The sequence below is a fragment of the Heterodontus francisci genome, chromosome 2 (assembly GCF_036365525.1).
Source record: "Heterodontus francisci isolate sHetFra1 chromosome 2, sHetFra1.hap1, whole genome shotgun sequence".
Taxonomy (NCBI): Eukaryota; Metazoa; Chordata; class Chondrichthyes; order Heterodontiformes; family Heterodontidae; genus Heterodontus; species Heterodontus francisci.
In genome coordinates this window covers 120,819,049-120,847,028 of record NC_090372.1, presented here as the reverse complement: position 1 = coordinate 120,847,028, position 27,980 = coordinate 120,819,049, and the positions used below count along the sequence as shown (strand labels likewise).

The 27,980-nt window shown below is 44.0% G+C and overlaps 1 protein-coding gene across 1 annotated transcript in view; it reads left to right on the top strand.

The window, feature by feature from the left end:
- The window catches only part of gabbr2 (gamma-aminobutyric acid (GABA) B receptor, 2), a 1,342,876-nt gene that overhangs the window by 1,085,032 nt on the left and 229,864 nt on the right, over positions 1-27,980 (top strand). Inside the window, exons 9-10 of the mRNA XM_068053043.1 lie at positions 5,179-5,259; positions 16,673-16,823. Of these exons, the coding sequence (XP_067909144.1) occupies positions 5,179-5,259; positions 16,673-16,823 (232 nt within the window). The remainder of the gene's footprint in view (positions 1-5,178; positions 5,260-16,672; positions 16,824-27,980) is intronic.

Sequence of the window (27,980 nt, the reverse complement as noted above, 5' to 3'; positions counted from 1 at the left end):
CACCTGGTCTTACTGTAACAGGGTTTTATTTTTTAAACACATTGTTTTTAGCTCCCCCTTGGTGAATTCTTGTTCACCGCTTTCCAATTATAAGGTAAAGAAACGAGCACAAACAGGCATTCTCAGGTTTAAAGAAGAAAGGTGACATTTTCAATTTAAACTTAGAAACTCTAATTCGGTTCACGCCTACAAATACAGGCTGCGCCCCTCGCTAGCATGTATACATGATACGCACATGCAAATAGAGACAGAAAAGAGCAGAAGCAAAATTAAAGTGGAAAGGTTTGAGGCAATATCTGAAGAGTTTTTGTTATGGTTCTTCAAGGACGCCTGTAGGGTCTTTTTGTAGATAGATCTTTCTTTTCATTGGGGCCCAATATTCTTCTTTAACCTTGTTCACTGTAGGAGACTTTTCTCTCTTGGGGTTCATGTGTCTTCTGTCATTTGTTGGAGTTCCATGAAAAAGAGATGGGAGCCGACAGGAGAGGAGGCCTGCCTCAGTCCAGGAGCAAATAGCTTTCTGCCAGTTCGAACACTGTCTCTCCAATTTAAAACTCTCACTTCAAACTCTACAACAGCCAGTTAGCCATGTGACTAACTGGTCTGACTACGTCTGTTTGTGAATTGAATTGAAACAGAGAGTGTCTCCTTTGTCTAGAAGCCTGTCTGTTAAGGCTGCATTTGCTAACAACACAACCACTAGGTGGCGCTGCAGTGGCACAGGCTCAAATGCAGCCTGTGCCACTAAAACGTCACAGTCTGCACGTCAAGCAGCTGCCAGGACTAAAGATGGTGCTGCTCAAATAATCACACGAAGGCAACCTAAATACGTGGAAGCACACAATGGCTGGAGGGAGAGAGCGAGCGGGCCAGGGGGAGTGAGCGAGTGGGGGGGGTGGAGGGGAGTGAGCGAGCGTGGAGGGAGGGGAGTGAGCAAGAATGGAGGGAGGGGAGTGAGCGAGTGGGAGCGGGGGTTGAGCGAGCTGGGGAGGGGGAGCAAACGGGGCGGGGCCACCACCAAGGTCTTCGGCCACGCTCTCCCGCTTCCCCGCCCACTCCCCGCTTCCCCCACCCTGGCTCTCTGCCCACATTATGTCATATGCGCATGCCCCAACCAGTCCTGGCGCTGCAGAACGCAGCGCATGTGCAGAAAGAAGGAGCCAATCTGCGCATGTGCTTAGATTGGCGCAGTCTGATGACATAAGCTGCCAGCTGCATTGTCAATAATCACTTTGGTCTGTTAATATGCAAAATTTGCTTTTTGGCTCAGGGCCTGGCAGTCCCCTGTATCAGGCCTTTTCCTCTTCCCAGCAACAATTTGAAATTTAATGTCCATCTGGCCAAATTAATATACCTCATTCTTGACAGGTGGAGGCCTGCATGACAGCAGTACAAATCTGAACTAGACAATTATTGTCCTATCAGTTTCTTCCAATTCATAAGCGAATTAATGCTGCCATCAGGTGACACCTACTCACCATTATGCTCCTCACTGATTCTCAGTTTGGGTTCTGCCAGACGCCCTCACCTTTCGTAATAAAAACGAGAAATGCTGGAAATACTCAGCAGCTCTGGCAGCATCTGTGCATAGAGAAGCAGAGTTAACGTTTCAGGTCAGAGACCCTTCTTCAGAACTGGCAAATATCAGAAATGTAAAAGGTTTTAAGCAAATAAAGTGGGGGTGGGGCAAGAGATAACAAAGGTGAAGGTGTTGATAGGACAAGGTCACAGAGAATAACTGACCAGAAGGTCATGGAACAAAGGCAAAGAGTATGTTAATGGTGTGTTGAAAGACAAAGCGTTATTACAGAGAGGGTGTGAATGACTGTAAAGCACAGAGCACTCCAAGCACAAACATAAAAAAACACATTAAAAAAAACAAAACAGTGGATAAGCACAGTGGAAACAAACTAAACAAACTGAAAAACCTAAAATAAAATAACCAAATAAAAAAGGAAAATGAAAAAAGAAAAAATATCTAAGCATAAAAAGGGGGACCCGTCATGCTCTGAAATTATTGAACTCAATTTTCAGTCCGGCAGGCTGTAGTGTGCCTAATTGGTAAATGAGATGCTGTTCCTCGAGCTTGCATTGATGTTCATTGGGACACTGCAGCAATCCCAGGACAGAGATGTGAGCATGAGAACAGGGGGGAGTGTTGAAATTGCCAGCAACTGGAAGCTCGGGGTCATGTTCACAGACTGAGTGGAGATGTTCCGCAAAGTGGTCACCCAATCTGCGTTTGGTCTCCCCAGTGTAGAGGAGACCACATTGTGAGCAGCGAATACAGTATACTAAATTGAAAGAAGTACAAGTAAATCGCTGATTCACCTGAAAGGAGTGTTTGGGGCCTGGGATAGTGAGGAGAGAGGAGGTAAATGGACAGGTATTACACCTCCTGCGATTGCAGGGGAAGGGGACGAGGCAGTGGAGGTAATGGAGAAGTGGACGAGGATGTCGCGGAGGGAACGATCCCTTCGGAATGCTGACAGGGGAAGGGAGGGGAAGATGCGTTTGGTAGCGGCATCACGCTGGATGTGGTGGAGGTCGCAGAGGATGATCCTTTGGCTGTGGAGACTGGTGGGGTGGAAAGTGAGGACAAGGGGAATCCTGTCGTGGTTCTGGGAGGGAGGGGAAGGGGTGAGGGTAGAGGTGTGGGAAATGGGCCGGACACGGTTGAGGGCCCTGTCAACCACAGTTGGGGGGAATCCTCAGTTGAGGAAAAAGGAAGACATATCAGAAGCACTGTCATGGAAGATTGCATCATCAGAGCAGATGCGTTGGAGACGGAGAAACTGGGAGAATGGAATGGAGTCCTTACAGGAGGCAGGGTGTGAAGAAGTGTAGTCGAGGTAACTGTGGGAGTCGGTGGGCTTATAATGGATATTAATCGCATATCCCCAGAGATGGAAACAGAGAAGTCGAGGAAGGGAAGGCAAGTGTCGGAGATGGATTATGTGAATGTGAGAGAAGGGTGGAAATTAGAAGCAAAGTTGATAAAGTTTTCTAGTTCCGGGTGGGAGCAGGAAATGACACCGATATCAATGTACTGGAAAAAGAGTTGGGGGAGGGGGCCTGAGTAGGACTGGAACAAGGAATGTTCAATATATCGTACAAAAAGACAGGCATAACTGGGACCCACGTGTGTACCCATAGCAACACCTTTTACTTGGAGGAAGTGAGTGGAGTTGAAGGAGCAGTTGTTCAATGTGAAAACATGTTCAGCCAGGCGAAGGAGGGTGGTGGTGGATGGGGACTGGTTGGGCCTCTGTTCAAGGAAGAAGCGGAGAGCCCTCAAACCGTCCTGTTGGGGGATGGAGGTGTAGAGAGATTGGACATCCGTAGTGAAGAGGAGGCGGTTAGGACCAGGAAACTGGAAATTGTCAAAATGACGTAGGGCGTCAGAAGAGTCACGGATGTAGGTGGGAAGAGACTGGACCGGGGAGAAAAGATAGAGTCTGGATAGGAAGAAATAAGTTCAGTGGGGCAGGAACACCTTTGGACCTTTCCATAGCCAGATCCAGATGTGTGTTGAATGTCAGAGCAGAGATGGGAGTAACTGCCCTTGAGGTCAAGAAAACATTTACCTGAGTAAAACACGAATGAATCCCAGAAAAACTGATGCCAATGAGGAAAAAATTTCCAGCAACGAGAGGTCAGCCATCACTGCAGGAAACTGCATATTTAGGCAGCCATTGAAACGGAAAGGTTTCCGGCTATTGAAGGCAAAACGGTTGAATGGTTGGGTGGGGGGGGGGGGGGTGGGGCGTGAGAATGCACAGCATTTCTAATCGAAGCATTTCTTAACCCAAACAAAGGTTAACTAAATTTTGAAACAGGAAAGAAGTTTGTGACCTATTAATAGAGCAGCACAGTGTTTAACACTCCTGATGGTTGGTTAAGTGAAAGAGCTGCTGCATGAGATGATGGTAAGGAAGCTTGTCCTATTTAGCAATTTATGGCACCAGCCCCAGAGAACAGCAGTGCAGACTGGCAGCTTGGCTCAGTACTGTGAGAGTACTCATATGGCCAGGAAACAAATGGGATAGAAGTTATTACAACTTAAGGAACTACCGAGGTAAAATGACTGTATAGTGCCTTTTAGCAGCTGGATGTGCCAAGTTGAACTCCAGATGGACAAGTAAACTAATTCATAATTCACAATGATAAAAATATTACAACTTGGTGCAAGCTGTGATTATGCGTGAAAAATAATTTGATCAGACAAGAATACATTACTGAAATGAGAGTCAGCAGTGATACCATGTGTGTTTATACTGGAAATCAGTGTTGTTTATTTAGCTTCTGGCAGTGTAAGAGCTCAAATTACCAATAGATCAGTAGTGATCTAATGTATTCTATCAGTAATAGACTAGGGATTTAATGCAAATTCTTATATTCTAGAGAATCTGAATGGTTGCCTCTCCATTAAACTGTCAGGGAACAGATAGCCCTACACTGATCAAGATTGTGACACACCCTCTACCATTTTGGACACTAGCTTCTGAGTATAACACCAATAGAAAATGAAATGTTAAAGGCTGGTCAGAGAAGTCTGCTGGCTGTGAATTGGATGCATTGACCTCCATGATTGAATTCCTGATATGTTTCCTTAGACAAAGCTTTGTGCTGGGAGTGCCTGATCATAAAATCACTCATTTATATTAATAATTAAAATTATTTGGCTTAAATTATTCACTGTGATGATTATTTTGATGCATTCAGAAACAAGTTCCAAAATGTGTACCCAATGTCCCTTTTTTTGGGAGGGATTCTCAAACATGTTTATTTATTATACCTAAATTGGACAAGAAATAACCCATCTGAAAAAAACTTGATTTTCTGCTGACAGATATGAATGGGAATTTTAATGAGATAATGATGTAAGAAGGTGATTTCTATTCCAGAGGACATTTTAACTTGCGGGTATCTGAAAATCTGGTTACCTAATTTAGTAGTTTAAATGTGCATTTTAGTCAGTCTGAACCAAATATTCACTTGTATGATTGAATATTTTAAATATAAAATGGGATTTATCTGCTGCCAGGTTATTGAGCAAGAGAAACAGATCAGCCAAGTGTGGATTGTTGTTGTAAAGAAAATATAATATTCACAATAATAATTGTTTAGTGGTATGTAGGAAACATAATAAATGCAATGTTCCCTCTTTCTTTTCAGATAAAGTAGAAGTTAAAGTCGGAGAATATAATGCCATAGCAGACTCCTTGGAGCTAATTAACAACACTCTTAGATTTCAAGGTAGGACAAACACTGCATTCATACATGATACCTTCATTGAGCCTTAGGGTGGAACCCACATTTCAGGATTTCGAGATTCCCCCACACACTGTGAAGCTTTAACTCCATAATACATCTCCAGCATCAGTGATCGGTGTTGACCTTCTTGAATGTTGTTGGAACTGCACTCATCCAGGCAAGTGGGAGTATTCCATCAGACTCCTGACTTGGCTGGTCCAGTTAAGTTTCTGGTTGTTGGTGACCCCCAGGATGTTAATGGTGGGGGATTCGATGATGAAAATGCCATTGAATGTCATGGAGGTTGTTAAGCTTTCTCTAGGTGGACATAGTCATAGCCTGGCACTGGTATAAACCATTGAGAAAGAAAGACTCTACAAGAAGGATGCAACACCCATGGCTAACTAAGGATGTTAAAGATGGTATCAAATTGAAAGGAAAGGTGTACAATGCTGCAAAGATTAGTGGTAGGCCAGAAGATTGGGAAAATTTCAGAAACCAACAAAGGATGGAGAAATTAGAATATGAGAGTAAACTTGCAAGATATATAAAAACGGGCAGTAAAAGCTTCTACAAGTATATAAAAAGGAAGAGAGTAGCTAAAGTAAGCGTTGATCCCCTAGAGGATGAGACTAGGGAATTAATAATGGGAAACAAGGACATAGCAGAGACCTTGAACAAGTATTTTTTTATCTGTCTTCACAGTAGAAGACACAAAAAAATCCCAGGAACAGCAGAAAATCAAGGGACAGAAAGGAGGAAGGAACTTACAATAATCACTATCATTCGAGAAAAAGTGCTAGAAAAACTAATGGGACTAACGGCTAACAAGTACGTTGGACCTGATGGTCTGCATCCTAGGGTCTTAAAAGAAGTGGCTGCAGAGATAGTGGATGCATTGGTTGTAATCTCCCAAAATTCCTTAGATTCTGATAAGGTCCCAGCGGATTGGAAAACTGCAAATGTAACACCTCTTTTCAAGAAAGGAGGGAGTCAGAAAACAGGAAACTATAGGCCAGTTAGCCGAACATCTGTCATTGGGAAATTGCTAGAATCCATTATTATTACAACTGAGGCAGGAGTAATGCACTGTCAATTCAGTCCCATTACTCCACAGGTTAGAGCATATTATTAAAGTTTTCCCACCTACCAGAAATTAGCCAAATTAAACACTTTATTAACCCTCCAGAATAAAACAGACCAAACCGGGTATCTTTAAACAACAACAAATTAACCAGTTATTCATAAACTAAATCTTAAACAATATTGAAATAAATCTATGTCTAAAGACCTTATAATTTCTTATTTATCCTAACCTTCATGCAAACACATGTACATTCAAAAACCAACTGTTAACTGGTTTCAATAAAATTAGAGCTGTTTCTTAGGAATCAATAAATAACTGGGTTGTAAGTGGGTTATGTTCCCAGTTCGGTGAGGTGTCCCAGAGCCGAACAGTCAAATGCCACTCAAAATCTCCAGATGAATTCGACAAACAGTATTTAATGGATAGGCATTCAAAGCACTTCAGTTGCAGCAGGCGTCACACAGTTCTTTCAACAAGGAGTATAGCAACAGGTCTATTTGGATTTTTCAATTGGCAGACTATCAGTAGAAACTTTACTGAGAATTCCAGAACTCCCAGAAACACAAAAAGGCAACAAAAAGTCACTCCTGAGGCAAAGACTTCTTAGAGATTGGAAGTAAAAAGGAATTTACTATCTCCAACAGTACAAATGTTCTTTTCTGTGGTATTTTCCCTCCTTAGGCAATACACAGCCTGTAGATCAAAATGGATTTTTCTGCTGAGAGAGAGAGGGGGGCATCTTCTTCTTCAGAGGAGCATGCTTCACTGGTCTCTAGATCAACCTAGTTCTAACCAGTCCCCGCACGCAGTTAACTAATACAGTACATTAGGTGGTTTCTCTCTCCTGCTGTTGCCTAGGAAACGGGCTTGCTGCTTGCACACACTGTTCTCAGTGGGCGAGAGCAACTCTCAGAATTAAAGGTACACTGCCCTGCACCCCCCAGTGCCATCTTTCGCCCCCCCCCCCAACACCATGGAGCCCAACGTTGAGGGCTTAGTAAAATCCAGCCGAAAGAGTCTGCAAAGGGAAATAGATGAATTAAGTGAGTGAGCAAATATTTGTCAGATGGAGTATAATGTGGGAAATGTGAGGTTGTCCACTTTGGTGGGAAGAATAAAAAAGCAGAATGTGATTTAAATGGAGATAGACTGCAGAATTCTGCAGGACAGAGGGATTTGGGTGTCCTCCTGCATGAATCACAGAAAGTTAGCATGCAGGTACAGCAAGTAATTAAGAAAGCAAATGGAATGTTGACCTTTATTGCAAGGGGGATGGAGTATAAAAGTAGCTTGCTATAACTGTACAGGGCATTGGTGAGACCACACATAGAGTACTTAGTACAGTTTTATTCTCCTTACTTAAGGAGGGATATACTTCCATTGGAGGCAGTACAGAGAAGGTTCACTAGGTTGATTCCGGGGTTGAAGTGGTTGTCTTATGAGGGAAGGTTGAGCAGATTGGACCTATACTCATTGGAGTTTAGAAGAATGCAAGGTGATCTTATTGAAACATATATCACACTGAGGGGACTTGAGAGGGTAAATGCTGAGAGGATGTTTCCACTCGTGGGGGAATCTAGAACTCAGGGGCACAGTTTCAAAAGAAGGGGTCTTCTTTTTAAGACAGAGATGAGAAGGAATTTCTTCTCTGAGAGGGTCCTTAATCTTTGGAATTCTCTTACCCAGAGAGCAGTGGAAGCTAGGTCATTGAATATATTCAAGGCTGAGTTAGACAGATTTTTGATCCACAAGGGAGTCAAGAGTTATGGAGCAGGCAGGAACGTGGAGTCAAGGCCACAATCAGTTCAGCCATGATCTTATTGAATGGCAGAGCAGGCTCAAGGGGCCGAATGCCCTACTCCTGCACCTATTTCTTATGTTCTTATGTTGTGTGACATGAATGTTACTTGCCACATCAGCCCAAGCCTAAATGTTGTTCAGGTCTTAGTGCATACAGGCACAGACTGCTTCATTATCTGAGGAGTTGCAAAGGGAACTGAACACTGCAATCAACAAACATCCCCACTTCTGACCTTATGATAGAGGGATAGTAATTTATGAAGCAGCTGAAGATGGTTGGGCCTAAGACACAGCCCTGAGGAACTCCTGGGATGTGAAGTCCTGGGATTGAGATGATTGACCTCCAACAATCACAACTATCTTCCTTTGTGTTAGGTATAACTCCAGTCAATGGAGACCTTTTCACTCTGATACCCATTGACTTCAATTTAACTAGGGCTCCTTGATACGACACTCGGCCAGATGCTGCCTTGACGTCCAGGGCAGTCACTTTCATCTCACCTCTTGAATTTCAGCTCTTTTGCCCATGTTTGGGTCGGTGTTGAGTGGCCCTGGCGGAACCCAAACCAAGCATCAATGAGCAGGTTATTGATGAACAAGTTCTTGATAGAACTGTCGATGATATCTTCCATCAGTTTGATGGTGATTGAGAGTAGACTGATGGGGTGGTAATTGGCCAATTTGGATGTGTCCTGCTTTTTGTGGACCGGGCATACCTGTGCAATTTTCCACTTTGCTGGATAGATGCCAGTATTGAAACCATACTGGAGTGGCTTGGCTAGAGGCGTGGCTAAATCTGGAGCACAAGCCTTCAGCATTGCAGCCAGGATGTTGTCAGGACCCAGAGACTTTCCTGTATCCAGTGTGCTCAGCTATTTCTTGATATCATGTGGAGCGAATTAAATTGGCTGAAGAATGGCATCTGTAATGGTGGGGACCTCAGAAGTGGCCATAATGGATCATCCACTCTGCACCTCTGGCTGAAGATGGTTGCAAATGTTTTAGCCTTGTCTTTTGCACTCACGTGCTGATGGGGATTCTCATGGAGCCTCTTCCTCCTCTTACTTGATTAATTGTCCACCATCATTCACAGTTTGATGTCACAGGAATGCAGAACTTTGATTTGATCCATTGGTTGTTCGATCGCTTGGCTGTGTCTGTTGTATGCTGCTTCTGCTCTTTAGCATGCATGTAGTCCTGTGTTGTATTCACTAGGTTGGCTACCTCATTTTTAGGTATGTCTGTTACTGCTCCTGGTATGTTCTTCACTCTTCATTGAACCAGGGTTGGTACTGTGGCTTTGATGGTAATGGTAGAGTGAGGGATATGCTAAACCATGAAATTACAAATTGTGGTGGACTACAATTTTGCTGCTGTTGATGGCCCACGATGCCTCATGAATGCCTAGTTTTGAGCTCATAGATCTGTTCTGAATCTATCTAATCTTTCATGGTGGTAGTGCCACACAACACAGTGGAGACCTAATCTCCATAAGAACTGTGTGGTGATCACTTCTACTGATACTGTCACCAACAGCTAGATTGGTGAGGACGAGGTCAAGTAGTTTTCCCCCTCCTGTTAATTCTCTCAGCACCTGCCACAGGCCCAGTCTGGCAGCTATGTCTTTTAGGACTTGACCAGTTCAGTCAGTAATGGTGCTACCGAGCCACTCTTGGAGATGGACAATGAAGTCCCTTACCCTTGCTACCCTCCACGCCTCTTCCAGGTGGTGTTCAACATGGAGGAGTGCTGATTCATCAGCTGTAGGAGGGTGGCAGGTGTAGTATAATGTATATAAGCTGTTGCTGGCTAGATTATGTATATAGACCTTATGTATTATCACAGGATGTGATGTCACGAGCGTGAACCTCGTGTTGCTCAGTGTTGATGTAGATATCTTAGAGATAAGACCCCTGTAAATAAACTCCTGTTACTTTGACCCAGAGTCTACTATCCACATTTAATATTAACAGCACACTGACCAGTATAGTACAGTAGGTGGTAATCAGGGGGTTGTCTTCTCCGTGTTTGACCTGATGCCAAGAGACTTCATGGAGTCCAGAGTCAATATTGAGGACTCCTAGGACCATTCCCTCCTGACTACATACCACTGTGTCGCCACCTCTGGTGGATCTGTCCTGCTAGTTTGGCACAACTGAGTGTCTTGCTAGGCCAATTCAAAGGGCAGGTAAGAGTCAACCACATTGCCGTAGGTCTGGAGTTGCATATAGGCCAGAGCAGGTAAGAATGGCAGATTCCTCCCCTAAAGCACATTAGTGAACCAAATGTTTTTTTACCACAATACATAAAAACTTAAGAACAAAATGAATAGTAACAGCAGTAGACCATATGGCCCATCGAGCCAGCTGCTCCTTTCATTATGATCATGGGCGACCTTGGGCTTTATTACGATCTCAGAGAATCCGTTACAGTTAAAATAAGGGATATGAACCCCCAGACCAATTTAAAGAATTACACAATAAGATTTCACATTTTAAGACTTTTACTATCACAGTTAAACTAAAAGAAATGCCCATTAACTAAATAGTACTCTGTAAGTAGCTGATACCTCCTCAAATTACAGAGAAAGGTATTTACTTATTAAAACAGTTCAAAACCTTGTACCACACCTATACATTACACAGCCCTCTTCAATGGTGAAATCTTTGTGGTTAAAAGTCCCAACTCCTCCTAGTTGCAATAGGTTGGATCTCCCAGACTTTTCTCAAAGTCAGTGTCCTCTTCACTCACTTCTCTGAGCACTTCCAACCTGGACGTTCATGAATAAGGCGATTCCTGGTGACCCTGTTAGTTTTTTACTTCTCCATAAACTTCAACTTTCAAAACATGTTCAAGTCTTCACAGCCTTTCACTGTATACCTTCTCTGAGAATAGGCATTCTCTCTCTCTCCCTTGAGGCTGCCACTGCTGGTTGTCTTCCTCTCTCACAGCCCACTGTGAAGCTGAAACTGCTGGTTTCCCTGCTTACAGATTGTCTGTCTTCAGAAAACATGTTAAAATTTATCTGGAATTAAAAGTCAATCGCTCATTGTCCTTTTTCAATATGCAAAGTCCAGAAGTCTAACTTCAGCAGAGTCACCTGGGTCTTTCATTGTTTCCAGGTGTTGGCAGCTGCCATGCACATTTGCATCCTTAGAATCACTGACTCCTTGTTTATGATCCTAAAGTCCAGGAGGGTGAAACCCATTGTTCTTCAGGTGTTACACACCTGCGGTCTCTGTTTTTCAAAAAAAAAAGTCTTTGATCTGTGTTCTCTGTTTTCCTGGTAACCAAGATTTCTGTCTTGTCTTTAAGCAAAGTAGATGTGAAGTCACCTGACTTCTCCGACTCCATCTTAAACTTTTATAAATCACAGTTTTAAAAACATAATCATCTTACAAAGTCCAGCGTTCATAATAGGTTTCAACTCCACTTTCTCGCACGCTCCCCATAGCCTTGAGTTCCTGAGAGCCCATAAATCAGTCTATCTCAGCCTTAAGTATATTTAATGATGGCACATCCACAACCCTCTGAGTTGGAAAATTCCAAAGATTCACAACCCTTTGACTGAAGAAATTTCTCCTCAGCTTAGTCCTAAATGATCGGCCTCTTATCCTGAAACTGTGCCTCCTTGTTCTAGATTCCCCAGCCAGGGGAAACAATGTCTCAGTGTTTATCTTCTCAAGCCCCGTCATAGAGTCATCGATAGAGTCATAGAGTCATACAGCACAGAAACAGGCCGTTTAGCCCATTGTGTCTGTGCCGGCGAACAATTACCTAACTATTCTAATCCCATTTTCCAGCATTTGACCCGTAGCCTTGTATGCTATGGCATTTCAATTTAAATACTTCTTAAATGTGGTTTCTGCCTCTAACACCCCCTCAGGGAGTGCATTCCAGATTCCAACTACCCTCTGGGTAAAAAGTTTTTTCCTCAAATCCCCTCTAAACATCCTGCCCCTTACCTTAAATCTATGCCCCCTGGCTATTGACCCCTCCACTAGGAAAACGTTTCTTGAATCTTGAATCTTTCAAGAAATCGCCTCTTGTTCTTCTAACTCCAGAGAATTATAGACTCATTTACTCAGCCTCTCGTCATAGGGCAACCCTTTCATCCCAGGGACCAATTTAGTGAACCTTTGCTGTACTGTCTCCAGTGCAAGTATATCTTTCTTTAAATATAGAGACCCAAATTGCACACTGTATTTATTTATTTGTTTATTTATTTAGAGATACAGCACTGAAACAGGCCCTTCGGCCCACCGAGTCTGTGACGACTATCAACCACCCATTTATACTAATCCTACATTAATCCCATATTCCTACCACATCCCCACAATTCCCCTACCTACACTAGGGGCAATTATTAATTGCCAATTTACCTATCAACCTGCAAGTCTTTGGCTTTGGGAGGAAACTGGAGCACCCGGCGAAAACCCACAGGGAGAACGTGCAAACTCCGCACAGGCAGTACCCGGAATTGAACCCGGGTCGCTGGAGCTGTGAGGCTGTGGTGCTAACCACTGCCCCACTGTGCTGCCCACAGGTATGGTCTCACCAAAGCCCCATACAATTGTAGTAAGACGTCTTTATTCTTATACTCCAATCCCCTTGCAATACAGGCCATCTGCTTTGCTAATTGCTTGCTGTACCTGCATGCCAACATTTTGTGTTCCTTCTACGAGTACACCCATGTTTATCTGAACATCAGCTTTTACAATTTTCACATCTTTTAAAAAATATTCTGCTTTTCTATGATGACCAAAGTGAATAACCTCATACTTCCCCATGTTATACTCCATCTGCCACCTTGTTGTCCATTTACTTAATGGCTGGGATTTTATCCTGGCAACGGGGGTTTCGACATACAGAAAAAGCACTGCCGAGGACCCTCACGTCGCCTGTTCTGTGGGAGGCCCACCAAATCTAGTGTCAAATAGGCACTTAAGAGGACAGCGGAGGGCCTTCCACGGGATCAAGGACCCTAGTACAGAAGACCCGCCCTTAGAGAGCTGCCTGCCAATCAGAGGCCAGTGTCTTGTGGGGTGGGGGTTGCGGGGAGGGGTTTGTAGGGGGGTCATTAGCAAGGGCAGAGGGTAGCTCAGCGGGCACCCCCTTCCCAATGCCAGATCCCTCGTTCAGGCACTGTGCCTTTTAACAAGGGATCCCTCACCCCCACCCCTCACCCCCTCCCTCCCTACCCCCGGAGCCAGAAAGCAGCCCACACAGTTTTTCATGCTGTGCTTCCCGTGTGGCAACAGGGCAGCTCGCTGCATGACTAATTGCAGTAGCAATGGGATGAGGCCCTTAATTGGGCATTAGTTGCCCAGTTAAGGGCCTCAATTGTCAGCACAGTGGCCTTCCCGCCCTGCACTTAATTTTGGCGGAGGCGGGAAGGTGGCGGGGTTCCCTTCCGCCATCATCCCACCTGATTTTGTGCTCTCCGCACCTCCAAACCCACTATGGGGGAGAGCATGAAAGTCCCCCCAAACTGCATATAGCTCTTTGCAGCCTCTCTGTGTCATCTTCGCAGCTTTCCACTGAGCTTTGTATCATCAGCAAACTTAGATACATCACTCTGTTAATCACTATGCTACTATTTCCATAAAATGTTCCTGCAGACTTTACAGTTCTCCTCAATATTTGCTAAATTTCTTACTTTTGTGTCATCAGCACATTTCAAAGATTTTGTTCTCTGTCCCCAAGTCAAAATCATTTATCTGTAACGTGAATAAAAGCTGATCAAGCACAGACTCATGGGTTTCACTATTTCTGTTCCTTATCCAACACTAAGTTGCCCTCTTTGTTTCTGTCGATCAACAGACTTTTTCTCTATACTGCTATATTTTCTTTTATACCATATAACTACATTTTGAAGCAAGCCTCTTGTGGTATACCTCATTGAAGGTCTTCTGAAAATCCATCTAGGCTACATTTACTGAATTCCCTTTTATCTATCCAACCAGACACTTTCATATATTTTTTCTCCTGGGTCCTTGTAACAAGGAAGTCCTTCCTTTTTGGCCCTCTTATTTGGTTCCAACAGTTAGTTTCTGAAATGTTTCTGCGAGGCGGAGAGTATCGTGGATAGCATGTATAAAGAGGTGGTCACACCACAGGCTCAGACTCCACAGGCAGGAAGGAAATGGGTGACCACCAGGCAGAGCAAGAGGACTAGGCAGGCAGTGCAGGAATCTCCTGGGGCTATTTCCCTGCAAAACATATATACTGCTTTGGATACTGTTGAAGGGAATGGCCTCTCAGGGGAAAGCAGCAACAGCCCAATTCGTTGCACCACGGTTGACTCTGCTGCACAGGGGAAGAGTAAAAAGTGTGGGAATGCAATAGTTATAGGGGATTCAATTGTAAGGGGAATAGATAGGCGTTTCTGTGGCCGCAAAAGAGACTCCAGGATGGTATGTTGCCTCCCTGGTGCTAGGGTCAAGGATGTCTCAAAGCGGTTACAGGACATTCTGAAGGGGGAGGGTGAACAGCCAGTGGTCATGATATGCATTTTTACAAATGACGTAGGGCTGAAGGTTGATAGGTCACCAGGACCTGATATTCTACATCCCTGAATGTTGAAAGAGGTAGCGATGGTGATAGTGGATGCATTGGTGATCATCTTCCAAAATTCTATAGATTCTGGAACAGTTCCTGAAGATTGGAAGGTCACAAATGTCATCCCACTGCTTAAGAAGGGAGCGAGAGAGAAAACAGGGAATTACAGACCTGTTAGCCTTACATCAGACCTTGGCAAAATGCTCGAATCTATTCTTAAGGATGTGATAAATGGACATTTGGATAATAATGATCTGATTGGGCATAGTTAACATGGATTTACGACTGGGAAATCATATTTGATGAATGTGTTGGAGTTTTTTGAGGAAGTTACTAACAGAATTGATAAAGGGGAGTCAGTGGACGTGGTATATTTGGATTTTCAAAAGACCTTTGATAAAGCCCCCACAGGAGGTTGGTTAGCAAAATTAAAGCACATGGGATAGAAGATAATATACTGGCATAGATTAAGGATTGGTTAACAGGCAGAAAACAGAGAGTAGGAATAAACAGGTCATTCTCGCATTGGCAGGCTGTGACTATTGGGGTACCACAGGGATCAGTGCTTGGGCCCCAGCTGTTCACAATATACATCAATGATTTGGATGTGGGGACCAAATGTAGTATTTCCAAGTTCGCGGATGACACAAAACTAAGTGGGAATGTGTGTTGTGAGGAAGATGCAAAGTGGCTTCAAGGGGATTTGGAAAGACTTAGTGAGTGGGCAAGAACGTGGCAGATGAAATGTAATGTGGAAAAATGTGAGGTTATCCGCTTTGGCAGGAGGAACAGATATACAGAGTATTTCTTAAATGATAAGAGATTAGAAAGTGTAGATGTACAAAGGGACCTGGGTGTCCTTGTCAATAAGTCACTTAAAGCTAACATGCAGGTGCAGCAAGCAATTAAGAAGGCTAATGGTATGTTTGCCTTTATCGCAAGAGGAATTGAGTGCAGGAGTAGTGAAGCCTTGCATCAATTGTATAGAACCTTGGTTAGACTGCACCTGGAGTACTGTGTGCAGTTTTGGTTCCCTTACCTTAGGAAGGATATTATTGCCATAGAGGGAGTGCAATGAAGGTTCACCAGACTTGTTCCTGGAATGGCAGGACTGTCCTATGAAGAGAGATTGGGGAAACTGGGCCTGTATTCTCTAGAGTTTCGAAGAATGAAAGGTGATCTCATTGAAACCTACAAAATACTTAAAGGGATAGATAGAGTAGATGCAGCTAAGATGTTTCCCCTGGTTGGGGAGTCTAGAACCAGGGGACACAATTTCAAAATAAGGGGGAAGCCACTTAGGACAGAGATGAGGAGAAATGTCTTTACTCAGAGGATTGTGAATCTTTGGAATTCTCTACCCCAGAGGGCTGTGGAAGCTCAGTCATTGAGTAGGTTTAAAGCAGAGATTGACAGATTTCTAAATACAAAGGACATAAGGGGATATGAGGATAGTGTGAGAAAAAGGCATTGAAGTGGAATAATCAGCCATGATCGTATTGAATGGCGGAGCAGGCTCGATGGGCTGAATGGCCTACTCCTGCTCCTATGTTCCTCTGGCACAGCATGCTGTAAGCACCAGGAACACAACAAAGGTAACTGAATGAGTGGCCCTCACACAATGAGGCAAGGGTAGCTCAGTGGAGTGCAGGCAAGTGCAGTGTCCGACGAATCTGCCCATCAGAGCTTTTTAGGAAGAAATTTTAATGTAAATATTTTAAACACATAATTGAATAATGAATCCTTGGTCAGATGAGTGTAGGCTAGAGTATGATGGCATGTGCTTTTCAATGTTGATTTATGGCTGTAAGATGATTTGCAAGGTTGGCAAGGCCACACATATTTTGTTTCAAATACTGCTGTGTTTTTGATTTTGATAATTTAATTTATGGATTGTGCTAAATAGTTTCAAAATCAGTGGACAGTATTTTTTATCTCTTATGTTGAGTTTTCTGTTTCTGCTTTCAGGTGTTGAACCTCCAAAGGATAGAACTATTATACAGCCACAACTGCGCAAGATTTCCTTGCCACTCTACAGTATTCTTTCTGCTTTGACTGTTTTAGGAATGTTCATGTCCAGTGCTTTTCTCTTCTTCAACATCAAAAATCGAAATCAGAAGTAAGGATTTTACATAACTCTTCCTTGGGAGAAAAAAATATATAGTTACATAAAAAATTTGATATTGGTGAGCGATTACAAGGCATTATTCACATTAAGAGGTCCAGATAACATCATAAAACGCCAACCCCATGGGAATAAGCCCAAACCGAGCTCAAACAGTTTATACTCATCTTCTGAATTAAAGTTTACAGTCCTGCCATTGATCTGGGATAGCCATTAATTTTCACGCTGTGTTGTGAAATTATTTTATTCAGCCAAGTCCAAGGATTTGCCAGCAGCAGTCAGTATGCAATTGCTGACAGTAAGTGCTGGATGGCATTCATGTTGAAGAATTAACTATTTCCACATAATTACTGTGAATTAATTGAATGATGTTGATTGAAAAAATAAAGTAACTAATTCCTATAAAATATAATCATCATCATACATTCTAAACATTTAAACTACTACAAAGCCATGTTAAAAGAAAAAAAGACTTGCATTTATGTAGCACCTTTAATGGCCACTGGACATCTCAAAGTGCTTTACATCCAATGAAGTACTTTTGAAGAGCAGTCTCGCTTGTAATGCAGGAAAATAGCAGCCAATTTTCACATTCAAACTCCAAACTATCTTCCTTTTGCATTTATATTGTTTGGTTTTGATGTTGTATTTGCCTTGTATGTAAAGACCTTTTCTTGTAATTTTGTGTAATTGTAGGGCCAATTTTCCATGCTGGTACATTGTGTGTGCTATTTTATGAGGTACAATGGTACTGAAACAGTATCAGAGACTGATAATGCCAGGTCTGTACTCCTTTTGCACATAATGCACATTTCAGATGGGCAAATTAAGTGAAAATATTGTAACTGTGATGAAATAACATTTTGCATATCATTTTCTAGCCTTCACACTGAGTGTAAGATTCTTCAATGACCCCTCATATTAATGGGCATCCAGGGTGACTGGCACTGAACACCATGAAGTAGAAAACTTAAAAGCTCAGTAAAAAGTTTAATTCAACAATTTTTGGGCCATTTCTAGATGAATTCCATGGAATGTACGGCACAGAAACAGGCTATTTGGCCCAACTGGATTGAACCAATGTTTATGTTCCATGAGAGTCTCCTCTCAACCTACTTCATCAACATATCCTTCTATTCCTTTCTCATTGATGTGGGTATCCAGCTTCCCCTTCAATGCAACAATACTATTTGCCTCATCTACTTCTTGCAGTAGTGAATTCCACATTCTAACCATTCTTTGGGTAAAGAGGTTTCTCCAGAATTCCCAATTGGATTTACTGGTGCTTCTCTTCTGTTTATGGCTGTTTTTGCCTCCCCAGCAAGTGGAAATGTCTTCTCTACGTCTACCCTATCAAACCCCATAATTGTAAAGACCTCTATTAGGTCACCCCTCAACTTTCTCTTTTCTAGAAAAAAGAGCCTCAGCCCCTTTCCTGATAAGTATATGCTCTCAGTTTGGGTATCATCCTTGCAAATCTTCTTTGCACTTTCTCCAATGTAGAATATAATATGGAGACCAGAATTATGCACAGTAATCCAGATATGGTTTCACCAAGATGTGACACAAGTTTAACACAGCTTCAGAAATTGCTGGAAATTCTCAGCTGGTGAGGCAGAGACAAAGTTAACATTTCAAGTCAGTGATCTTTCATTGATCTGAAACATTTACTCTGTTTCTCTCTCCACAGATGCTGTCTGACCTGCTGAGTATTTCCAGCAATTTCTGTTTTTTTTCTCAGATTTCCAGCATCTGAAGTATTTTGCCTTTTGTCATGCCAGGCCCCCATCTGCCAAGAATGAGGCACATTAATTTTGGCATGAACATTGATTTTAAACTGTTACTGGAGTGAAGAAAGGACTTGTTAAACAGATCAACCGTGGCTGGAAAAGACATTTGCATATTAACAGACAGTGTTTGGAAGGATAAAGCAGACATTCCCTGACACATTCAACCCACAATGGACTTTTGATTACCAGACATTGATGGTGGGGGAGCTCGCATTCCGGGTTAACTGCTAAGATGGCAGAATATACAAACGGACATGGTCAAAGCAGCTAGTCACATGACTAACCTGCTGGGCAACCTGAGTTTTTTGAATTTGTACAAACAGTTTGAACTGAGAGTGTCTGTTTGCTCCTGGACTGAGAAGATTTCTCTCCTGCCTGCTCCCATCTCTTTCTCACAAGCCTCTGAATCCACTGAAGAAACATAAACCCCAAGACAGAAAAGTCTCCTACAGCGAACAAGGTTTAAGAAGAATACTGGGCTCCAACGAAAAGCAAGATCTACCTACAATCAAGGACTCTGCAGTGAGCTCGAAGAACCGCAACAAAAACTTCAGATATTGCCTCAAACTTTTCCACTTTACTTTTCTTCTGCCTTTCTGTCTCTATTTGCATGTGTGTATAGTGTATGCATGCTAGCGTGGGTGCGTCGTGTATCCGTAGGCATTAACCGAATTAGAGTTTAAGTTTAATAAATTTCAACTTTTGTTCTTTAAACCTAAGAAAGCCTGTTTGTGCTGGTTTCTTTGCCTTATAATTGGAAAGCAGTGAACAAGGATTCACCTGGGGGAGCTAAAAACATGGTGTTTTTAAAATTAAACCCTGTTAAGTTAAGACCAGATGATGGTTGAGAGGGACCTCTAGACATCTTTCTCACCTGGTCATAACACTTTGTTGAACATATCTTCGCTGCTTTTCAGTGATACCCTTCCAGAAATGAACCCCAGTGCTTGATTAGTTTTTTCATGGCCTTATTAACCTGTGTTGCTACTCTTAGTGCTTTGTGTATCCATACTCCGAGATCCCTTTTGCTCCTCTACCCCATTAAGAGATGCAGTGAAATAGATTTTCAAGATTTTGAACAGTTATAATAAATCATAGTGATGGATTATTTTCATTTTTCCACAGAATAGTAACAGAAGGACACTGTGAAGTCCATGGGTAGAATCGTGTCATAACAGATCCCTATGGAGCAGGGAGGCTGGCTGCACGTTTGACATCGAAGTGTGCATTGCCGTGGCTCTTGAACTGAGCCATTGCAATAGCATCCTGCTTCCGCGTTCCCCAACCGATCAGAGAGTGTGGGCATGATGATGTGCACATCTGTCAAAGGAAGGATTTCTAGTTAAAGGGACTTCGTTAGCGGTCAGAAAGGCTGAACTGTACAATGATTCCTGAGGCTTCAGCAACCATAGGAATGGAAAGGAGACCTGGGAAGGCTCACAACTCTCTGCTTTCTCTCCTTGCATAGAAACTTTGAAAATAGGAGCAGGAGTAGGTCATTCGGCCCTTTGGGCCTGCTGCGCCATTCAAAAAAGATCATGGCTGATAGTCTAATTCAGTACCCTGCTCCTGCTTCCTTCCCATATCCCTTGACCCCTTTGGCATTAAGAAATATATCTATCTCCTTCTTGAATATATTTAATGATTTGGCCTCCACTGTCTTCTGTGGTAGAGAATTCCACAGGTTCACCACCCGCTGAGTGAAGAAATTTCTCCTCATCTCAGTTCTAAATGGCATACTCCATTTCTGGAGACTGTGACCCCTGGTTCTGGACTCCCCAGCCATCAGGAACATTCTCCCTACATCTAGCCTGTCTAATCCTGTTAGAATTTTATAGGTTTCTATGAGATCCCCTCTCATTCTTCTAAACTCTAGTCAATATAGGCCTAGTCAATCCAATCTCTCCTCAGATGTCAATCCTGGCATCCCAGAAATCAGCTTAGGAAATCTTCTTTGCACTCCCACCATGGCAAGAACCTCCTTTCTCAGAAAAGGAGACCAAATCTGCACACAATAACTACAGGAGGTGAGTGCAGAACTCCGGGGAGAGGCAGAGAACTGGGCTAAGGCAGGCTCTGCAGTGATAGTCACATTAATGGCCATTGGCAATGCATGCTCACCTGGTCCACTGGGAAGGAGGTTTTGTTCCAGGAGGCTGCAGATATCTGCAATGACTTACTGTGAAAGCCTGAGCCTCCTGAGGCACTGGTGCTCACGCGTGTCAAGAGATCTGATGCTCTGCCTGTAGACCCTGTGTTGGGGATCTCGCCTCCTTTGGGCTCGGTCTACAAGTACACCCCATCTGTCCTGTGGAGTGGCATGTGACTGCTGTGGGTGTTACTCCTGATGCTCCTCCTGCTGTTGATTTTGGTATTATTGCACCTTTTGTTCCTCATCGGGGTGCAAGGCAGAGCACCATCAGTGAGAATGGTGATTAAAAAGCTTTACCTATCCATAGTGGGAATTAAAAAGTGCAAAGAACTGCATAAGCTGCTCTGATGCTGCAGTGAAGGCTGACAGTAGGGAAGTGCAGATCAAAGTTGGTGAAGTCCGAAACAGGTGAAATGTCTTCCAAGAAGTTGGAAATCACCTGTCAAGCAAGTAAAACACACTCTCAGAAGAAGTGCTGTGAGCACCAGCCTCTCATCTAGGCAGGGTTGCAACTATTCAGTTTCACTCTTTGAAGGCTTCCCAGTCTCAGTTTCACTGAAGAGGCACTCCCCGCTGGGCCCTCGCCTCTTTGAGCCTGAAGAGTTCGACACAGCCTGGGAAACCCTCGTGCTAGCTATTAAAGCCAGAATTCCTGAGTTAATTGGGAATTTAAATATATTTACCTGAGAGCTCCAGGTTCCCGACCTGATGCCACTTTTCAGAGCTTTAACCTCCCCACCTTCCCAGGCTTGCGGACAGAATGAAACCGGACGGACGACCTGGCATCGACCTAGGCACCAGAAACGACAACGGCAAACCCAGCCCTGTCGACCCTGCAAAGTCCTCCTTACTAACATCTGGGGGCTTGTGCCAAAGTTGGGAGAGCTGTCCCACAGACTAATCAAGCAACAGCCTGACATAGTCATACTCACGGAATCATACCTTACAGACAATGTCCCAGACACTGTCATCACCATCCCCAGGTATGACCTGTCCCACCGGCAGGACAGACCCAGCAGAGGTGGCGGGACAGTGGTATACAGTAGGGAGGGAGTTGCCCTGGGAGTCCTCAACATTGACTCTGGACCCCATGAAGTCTCATGGCATCAGGTCAAACATGGGCAAGGTAACCTCCTACTGATTACCACCTACCGCCCTCCCTCAGCTGATGACTCAGTACTCCACCATGTTGAACACCACTTGGAGGAAGCACTGAGGGTGGCAAGGGCACAAAATGTACTATGGGTGGGGGACTTCAATGTCCACCACCAAGAGTGGCTCAGTAGCACCACTACTGACCGAGCTGGCCGAGTCCTAAAGGACATAGTTGCTAGACTGGGTCTGCGGCAGGTGGTGAGGGAACCAACACGAGGGAAAAACAGACTTGACCGCGTCCTCACCAATCTGCCTGCCACAGATGCTTATGTCCGTGACAGTATTGGTAGGAGTGACCACCGCACAGTCCTTGTGGAGACGAAGTCCCGCCTTCACATCTGTCGTGTTGTGTGGCACTATCACCGTGCTAAATGGGATAGATTTCGAACAGATCTAGCAATGCAAAACTGGGCATCCATGAGGCGCTGTGGGCCATCAGCAGCAGCAGAATTGTACTCAACCACAATCTGTAACCTCATGGCCCGGCATATCCCTCACTCTACCATTACCATCAAGACAGGAGACCAACCCTGGTTCAATGAAGAGTGCAGGAGGGCATGCCAGGAGCAGCACCAGGCATACCTCAAAATGAGGTGTCAACCTGGTGAAGCTACAACACAGGATTATCTGCGTGGCAAACTGTGTAAGCAGCATGTGATAGGCAGAGCTAAGTGATCCCATAACCAACGGATCAGATCGAAGCTCCTGCCACATCCAGCCGTGAATGGTGGTGGACAATTAAACAACTAACTGGAGGAGGTGGCTCCGCAAATATCCCCGTCCTCAATGATGGGGGAGCCCAGCACATCAGTGCGAAAGATAAGGCTGAAGCATTTGCAACAATCTTCAGCCAGAAGTGCCGAGTTGATGATCCATCTCGGCCTCCTCCTGAAGTACCCAGCATCACAGATGCCAGACTTCAGCCAATTCGATTCACTCCGCGTGATATCAAGAAATGACTGAAGGCACTGGATACTGCAAAAGCTATGGGCACTGACAATATTCTGGCAATAGTACTGAAGACCTGTGCTCCAGAACTTGCCGCGCCTCTAGCCAAGCTGTTCCAGTACAGCTACAACACTGGCATCTACCCTGCATTGTGGAAAATTGCCCAGGTATGTCCTGTACACAAAAAGCAGGACAAGTCCAACCCGGCCAATTACCACCCCATAAGCCTACTCTCAATCATCAGTAAAGTGATGGAAGGTGTCATCAACAGTGCCATCAAGCAGCACTTGTTTAGCAATAACCTGCTCAGTGACGCTCAGTTTGGGTTCCGCCAGGGCCACTCAGCTCCTGATCTCATTACAGCCTTGGTTCAAACATGGACAAAAGAGCTGAACTTAAGAGGTGAGGTGAGAGTGACTGCCCTTGACATCAAGGCAGCATTTGACCGAGTATGGCATCAAGGAGCCCTAGCAAAACTGAGATCAATGGGAATCAGGGGGAAAACACTCCGCTGGCTGGAGTCATACCTAGCACAAAGGAAGATGGTTGTGGTTGTTGGAGGTCAATCATTTGAGCTCCAGGACATCACTGCAGGAATTCCTCAGGGTAGTGTTCTAGGCCCAACTATCTTCAGCTGCTTCATCAATGACCTTCCTTCAATCATAAGGTTAGAAGTGGGGATGTTCGCTGATGATTGCAAGTAACATTTGCTCCACACAAGTGCCAGACAATGACCATCTCCAACAAGAGAGAATCTAACCATCTCCCCTTGACATTCAACGGCATTACGATTGCTGAATCCCCCACTATCAACATCCTAGGGGCTACCATTGACCAGAAACTGAACTGGAGTAGCCATATAAATACCGTGGCTACAACAGCAGGTCAGAGGCTAGGAATCCTGAGGCGAGTAACTCACTCCTGACTCCCCAAAGCCTGTTCACCATCTACAAGGCACAAATCAGGAGTGTGATGGAATACTGTCCACCCACCTGGATGGTTGCAGCTCCAACAACATTCAAGAAGCTCGACACCATCCAGGACAAAGCAGCCTGCTTGATTGGCACCCCATCTACAAACATTCACTCCTTCTACCACTGACGCACAGTGGCAGCAGTGTGTACCATCTACAAAATGCACTACAGCAATGCACCAAGGCTCCTTAGACAACACCTTCCAAACCCGCGACCTCTGCCAACTAGAAGGACAAGGGCAGCAAATACATGGGAACATCACCACTTGCAAGTTCCTCTCCAAGTCACACACCATCCTGACTTGGAACTACATCGCTGTTCCTTCACTGTCGTTGGGTCAAAATCCTGGAACTCCCTTCCTAACAGCACTGTGGGTATACCTACCCCAAGTGGACTGCAGTGGTTCAAGAAGGCAGCTCACCACCACCTTCTCAAAGGCAATTAACGATGGGTAATAAATGCTGGCCTGGCCAGCAACGCCCACATCCCATGAATGAATTTTAAAAAAACCCACTCCCACATCATCCTCCCCCAAACTTTGGCAGATGAAATTCTGCCCCATGTAATTCTATGTAGGAAATTTAAGATGTTCCAAAAACTAATTAAAGGTAAAGTTGGTAAAAGTTTCTTTACATAGAGGTGGTTAGAAAGTTGAATTCTTTGTCAAAAGGCATTGTTTGAATTTGATCACTGAATTTCTTTAAAAAGGAATCAGCTAGTTGCTTGAAAAAGAGGAATATTAAATGTTTTGGAGGGCATTGGATTAAACATCGGGAGCAAAGCACCAAGGCAGATGTGATAGGTCAAATTTTTTTATTAGTTCCTGGAATGTGGGAATCGCTGGCTAGGCCAGCATTTGTTGCCCATCCCTAATTGCCCTTGAGAAGGTGGTGGTGAGCTGCTTTCTTGAACAGCTGCTGCCCATGTGGGGTAGGTACAGTGCTGTTAGGAAGGAAGTTCCAGGATTTTGACCCAGCAACAGTGAAGGAACAGTGATGTAGTTCCAAGTCAGGATGGTGTGTGACTTGGAGGGGAACTTGCAGGCGGTAGTGATCACCTGCATCTGCTGCCCTTGTCCTTCTATGTGGTAGAGGTCATGGGTTTGGAAGGTGCTGTCTAAGGAGCCTTGGTGCATTGCTGCAGTGCATCTTGTAGATGGTACACGCTGCTGTCACTGTGCGTCGGTGGTGGAGGGAGTGAATGTTTGCGGATGGGGTGCCCATCAAGTGGGCTGCTTTGTCCTGGATGGTGTCGAGCTTCTTGAGTGTTGTTGGAGCTGCACTCATCCAGACAAGTAGAGAGTATTCCATCACACTCCTGACTTGTGCCTTTTAGATGGTGGACAGGCTTTGGGGAATCAGGAGGTGAGTTACTCGCAACAGGAGTCCTCACCTCTGACCTGCTCTTCTAGCCATGGTATTTAAATCGCTACTCCAGTTCAGCTTCTGATCAATGGTAACCCATTTGGTGACCTCGTTCTGTGCTGTAAAATTCTGCACTTCTCATTTATCTTTTGTACTTTTGAGATATGCAGTTACTGTTGTGTTCTTTAATCTATTTGTGTGTAGCATCTTCGTTTGTGTTTATTGTAGTTTCTATCCTAGTCTGTGATATTTTCTTGAATCTTTATTTTTATGTTCCATTGCTTCCAGATGGCCTAAAAACCCATATCCTGGTGCTGCATGGCAGGTTTTGCGAGTACACCAACATGCTTTGCCATCAGGCCATCACGCAGCAACTTTTCACATTCAGCGAAGTGATGCAAAATAACAGTTATGAGTGTAGAATTTAGGACAGTTATGCCTGCACTAAAACTGCCATTTTTAACTTTTTTGGCTCCCATTACTTGTACACAACTGGCATGTTTAATTGAAAATGTTGTTAGAGTCATGATTCTTCAACGTGACTCTGAAATTCCATGATGGTTCTCCTGAGAGATGAGGAGAAATTACTTCTCTCAAAGGGTCATGAGTCTGTGGAATTCACTACCCCAGAGTGCGGTGGATGCCAGGACATTGAGTAAATTTAAGGAGGAGATGACAGATTTTTAATTAGTTATGAGTTGAAGGCTGATGGAGAACGGGCAGGAAAGTGGAGATGAGGCCGAGATGAGATCAGCCATGATTATATTGAATGGCGGAGCAGGCTGGAGGGGCTGAATTGCCTATTCCTGCTCCTAGTTCTTATGAGAGGAGACGGTGACATAGTGGTAATGGCACTGGAATTGTAATCCAGAGGCCCAGGCTAATACCATGGAAATATGAGTTTAAATCCCACCACAGCAACTGGTGAAATTTTAAAATTAATTTTAAAAATCTGGAATTGAAAGTTAGTCTCAGTAATGGTGCCATGAAACTATCTTAGATTGTTGTAAAAAACCATCTGGTTCACGAACGTCCTTCAGGGAAGGAAATCTGCTATCCTTACCTGGTCTGGCCTATGTGGTTGACTCTTAACTACCCTCTGAAATGGCCCAGCAAGACACTCAGTTGTCAAGGGCAATTAGGGATGGGCAACAAATGCTGGCTTTGCCAGCGACACCCACATCCCATGAAAGAATAAAAAACAAGTTCTACCTCCATAACTGTAGCAGAACACCCATAGAATCAGTGTGTCATGTTGAGAATATGAATTTCATTTTTTTAATCTGAAAAGTGACTACAGAACTGTTGGTTTGTCATAAAAAATAAACCCAACCAGTTCGCTGGTGTTCTTTGGAGAAGAAAATCTGTCATCCTTATCCACTCTGGTCTATATGTGACTCCAATCCTCACACCAAGATAGCTGACACTTAATTGCCCTCTGGAGTATCCTAGCAAGCCACTCAGTTGTATCAAGAGGAAGGCACACTACCTCCACCTGGGGCATGTAGGGATGAGCAATAAATGCAGTCATGCCAGCAACGCCCACATCACAAGAATGAATTTACAAGATCGCACTTTCAGAAAGCTATATGGGTACAACAGGCCAAATTCACTCCTCCTGATCTGTAAGATTCTATGATATTAGTAATGACTAAGTATGAACTTGGCAGTCTGCTGCATAGTTTACTTATCCTACTCGTGTTAAATGCTGCCAGTAAGCCTACTCAGTCGCATATGGCACACCATCAAGAAATAAATTAGCAATATAAGAATGTAGTACACAGTTGAATTACATGGTTAAAGAGGAAGCATTTGATACAATAGGCTGCAATCTTATTTCGATTGATGGTGAGTGACCTTGAATTAATATTACGCTTCACCCATGCACCGAACATTAATCTTCAGTTTTTGCCAATCGAAGTGGAGTCAAGCCATTAAATAACCTTGGAAAACTCCAACTTTTTTTAAAAATCTACGAATTAAGGTGAGGAACAGTAATGCATGGAAATAAGATTCCATACTGTGTTGATGCAAGTAATTAAGTTGCCAAAATTCCTTATTTTTTATATATTTATCAAAATCATCGCTGTTCATAAAAAGTGGTGCAATCAGGGGAGCGAGTACGAAGAGACTATCTGACCATGTTTAGCATTTCTCTGGCTATTCCTGCATAGATTAATAGATTAATTAACTTTAAACACAAACGTTGGAGGAAAGCAAATTTGTGCTTATTAAGATCACTAACGTTCACTAATGTCCTTTAGGGAAGGAAATCTGCTGTCCTTACCTGGTCTGGCCGACATGTGACTCCAGACCCACAGCAATGTGGTTGACTTTTACATGCCGTCTGAAATGGCCTAGCAAGCCACTCAGTTGTATCTAACCGCTACAAAGTGAATAAAAAGGAATGAAATTGGACGGACCACCTGGTATCGACCTAGGCACCGGAAACGACAACGGCAAACCCAGCCCTGTCGACCCTGCAAAGTCCTCCTTACTAACATCTGGGGGCTTGTGCCAAAGTTGGGAGAGCTGTCCCACAGACTAGTCAAGCAACAGGCTGACATAGTCAAACTCACAGAATCATACCTAACAGACAATGTCCCAGACACTGCCATCACCATCCCCAGGTATGACCTGTCCCACCGGCAGGACAGACCCAGCAGAGGTGGTGGCACAGTGGTATACAGTAGGGAGTGAGTTGCCCTGGGAGTCCTCAACATCGACTCTGGACCCCATGAAGTCTCATGGCATCAGGTCAAACATGG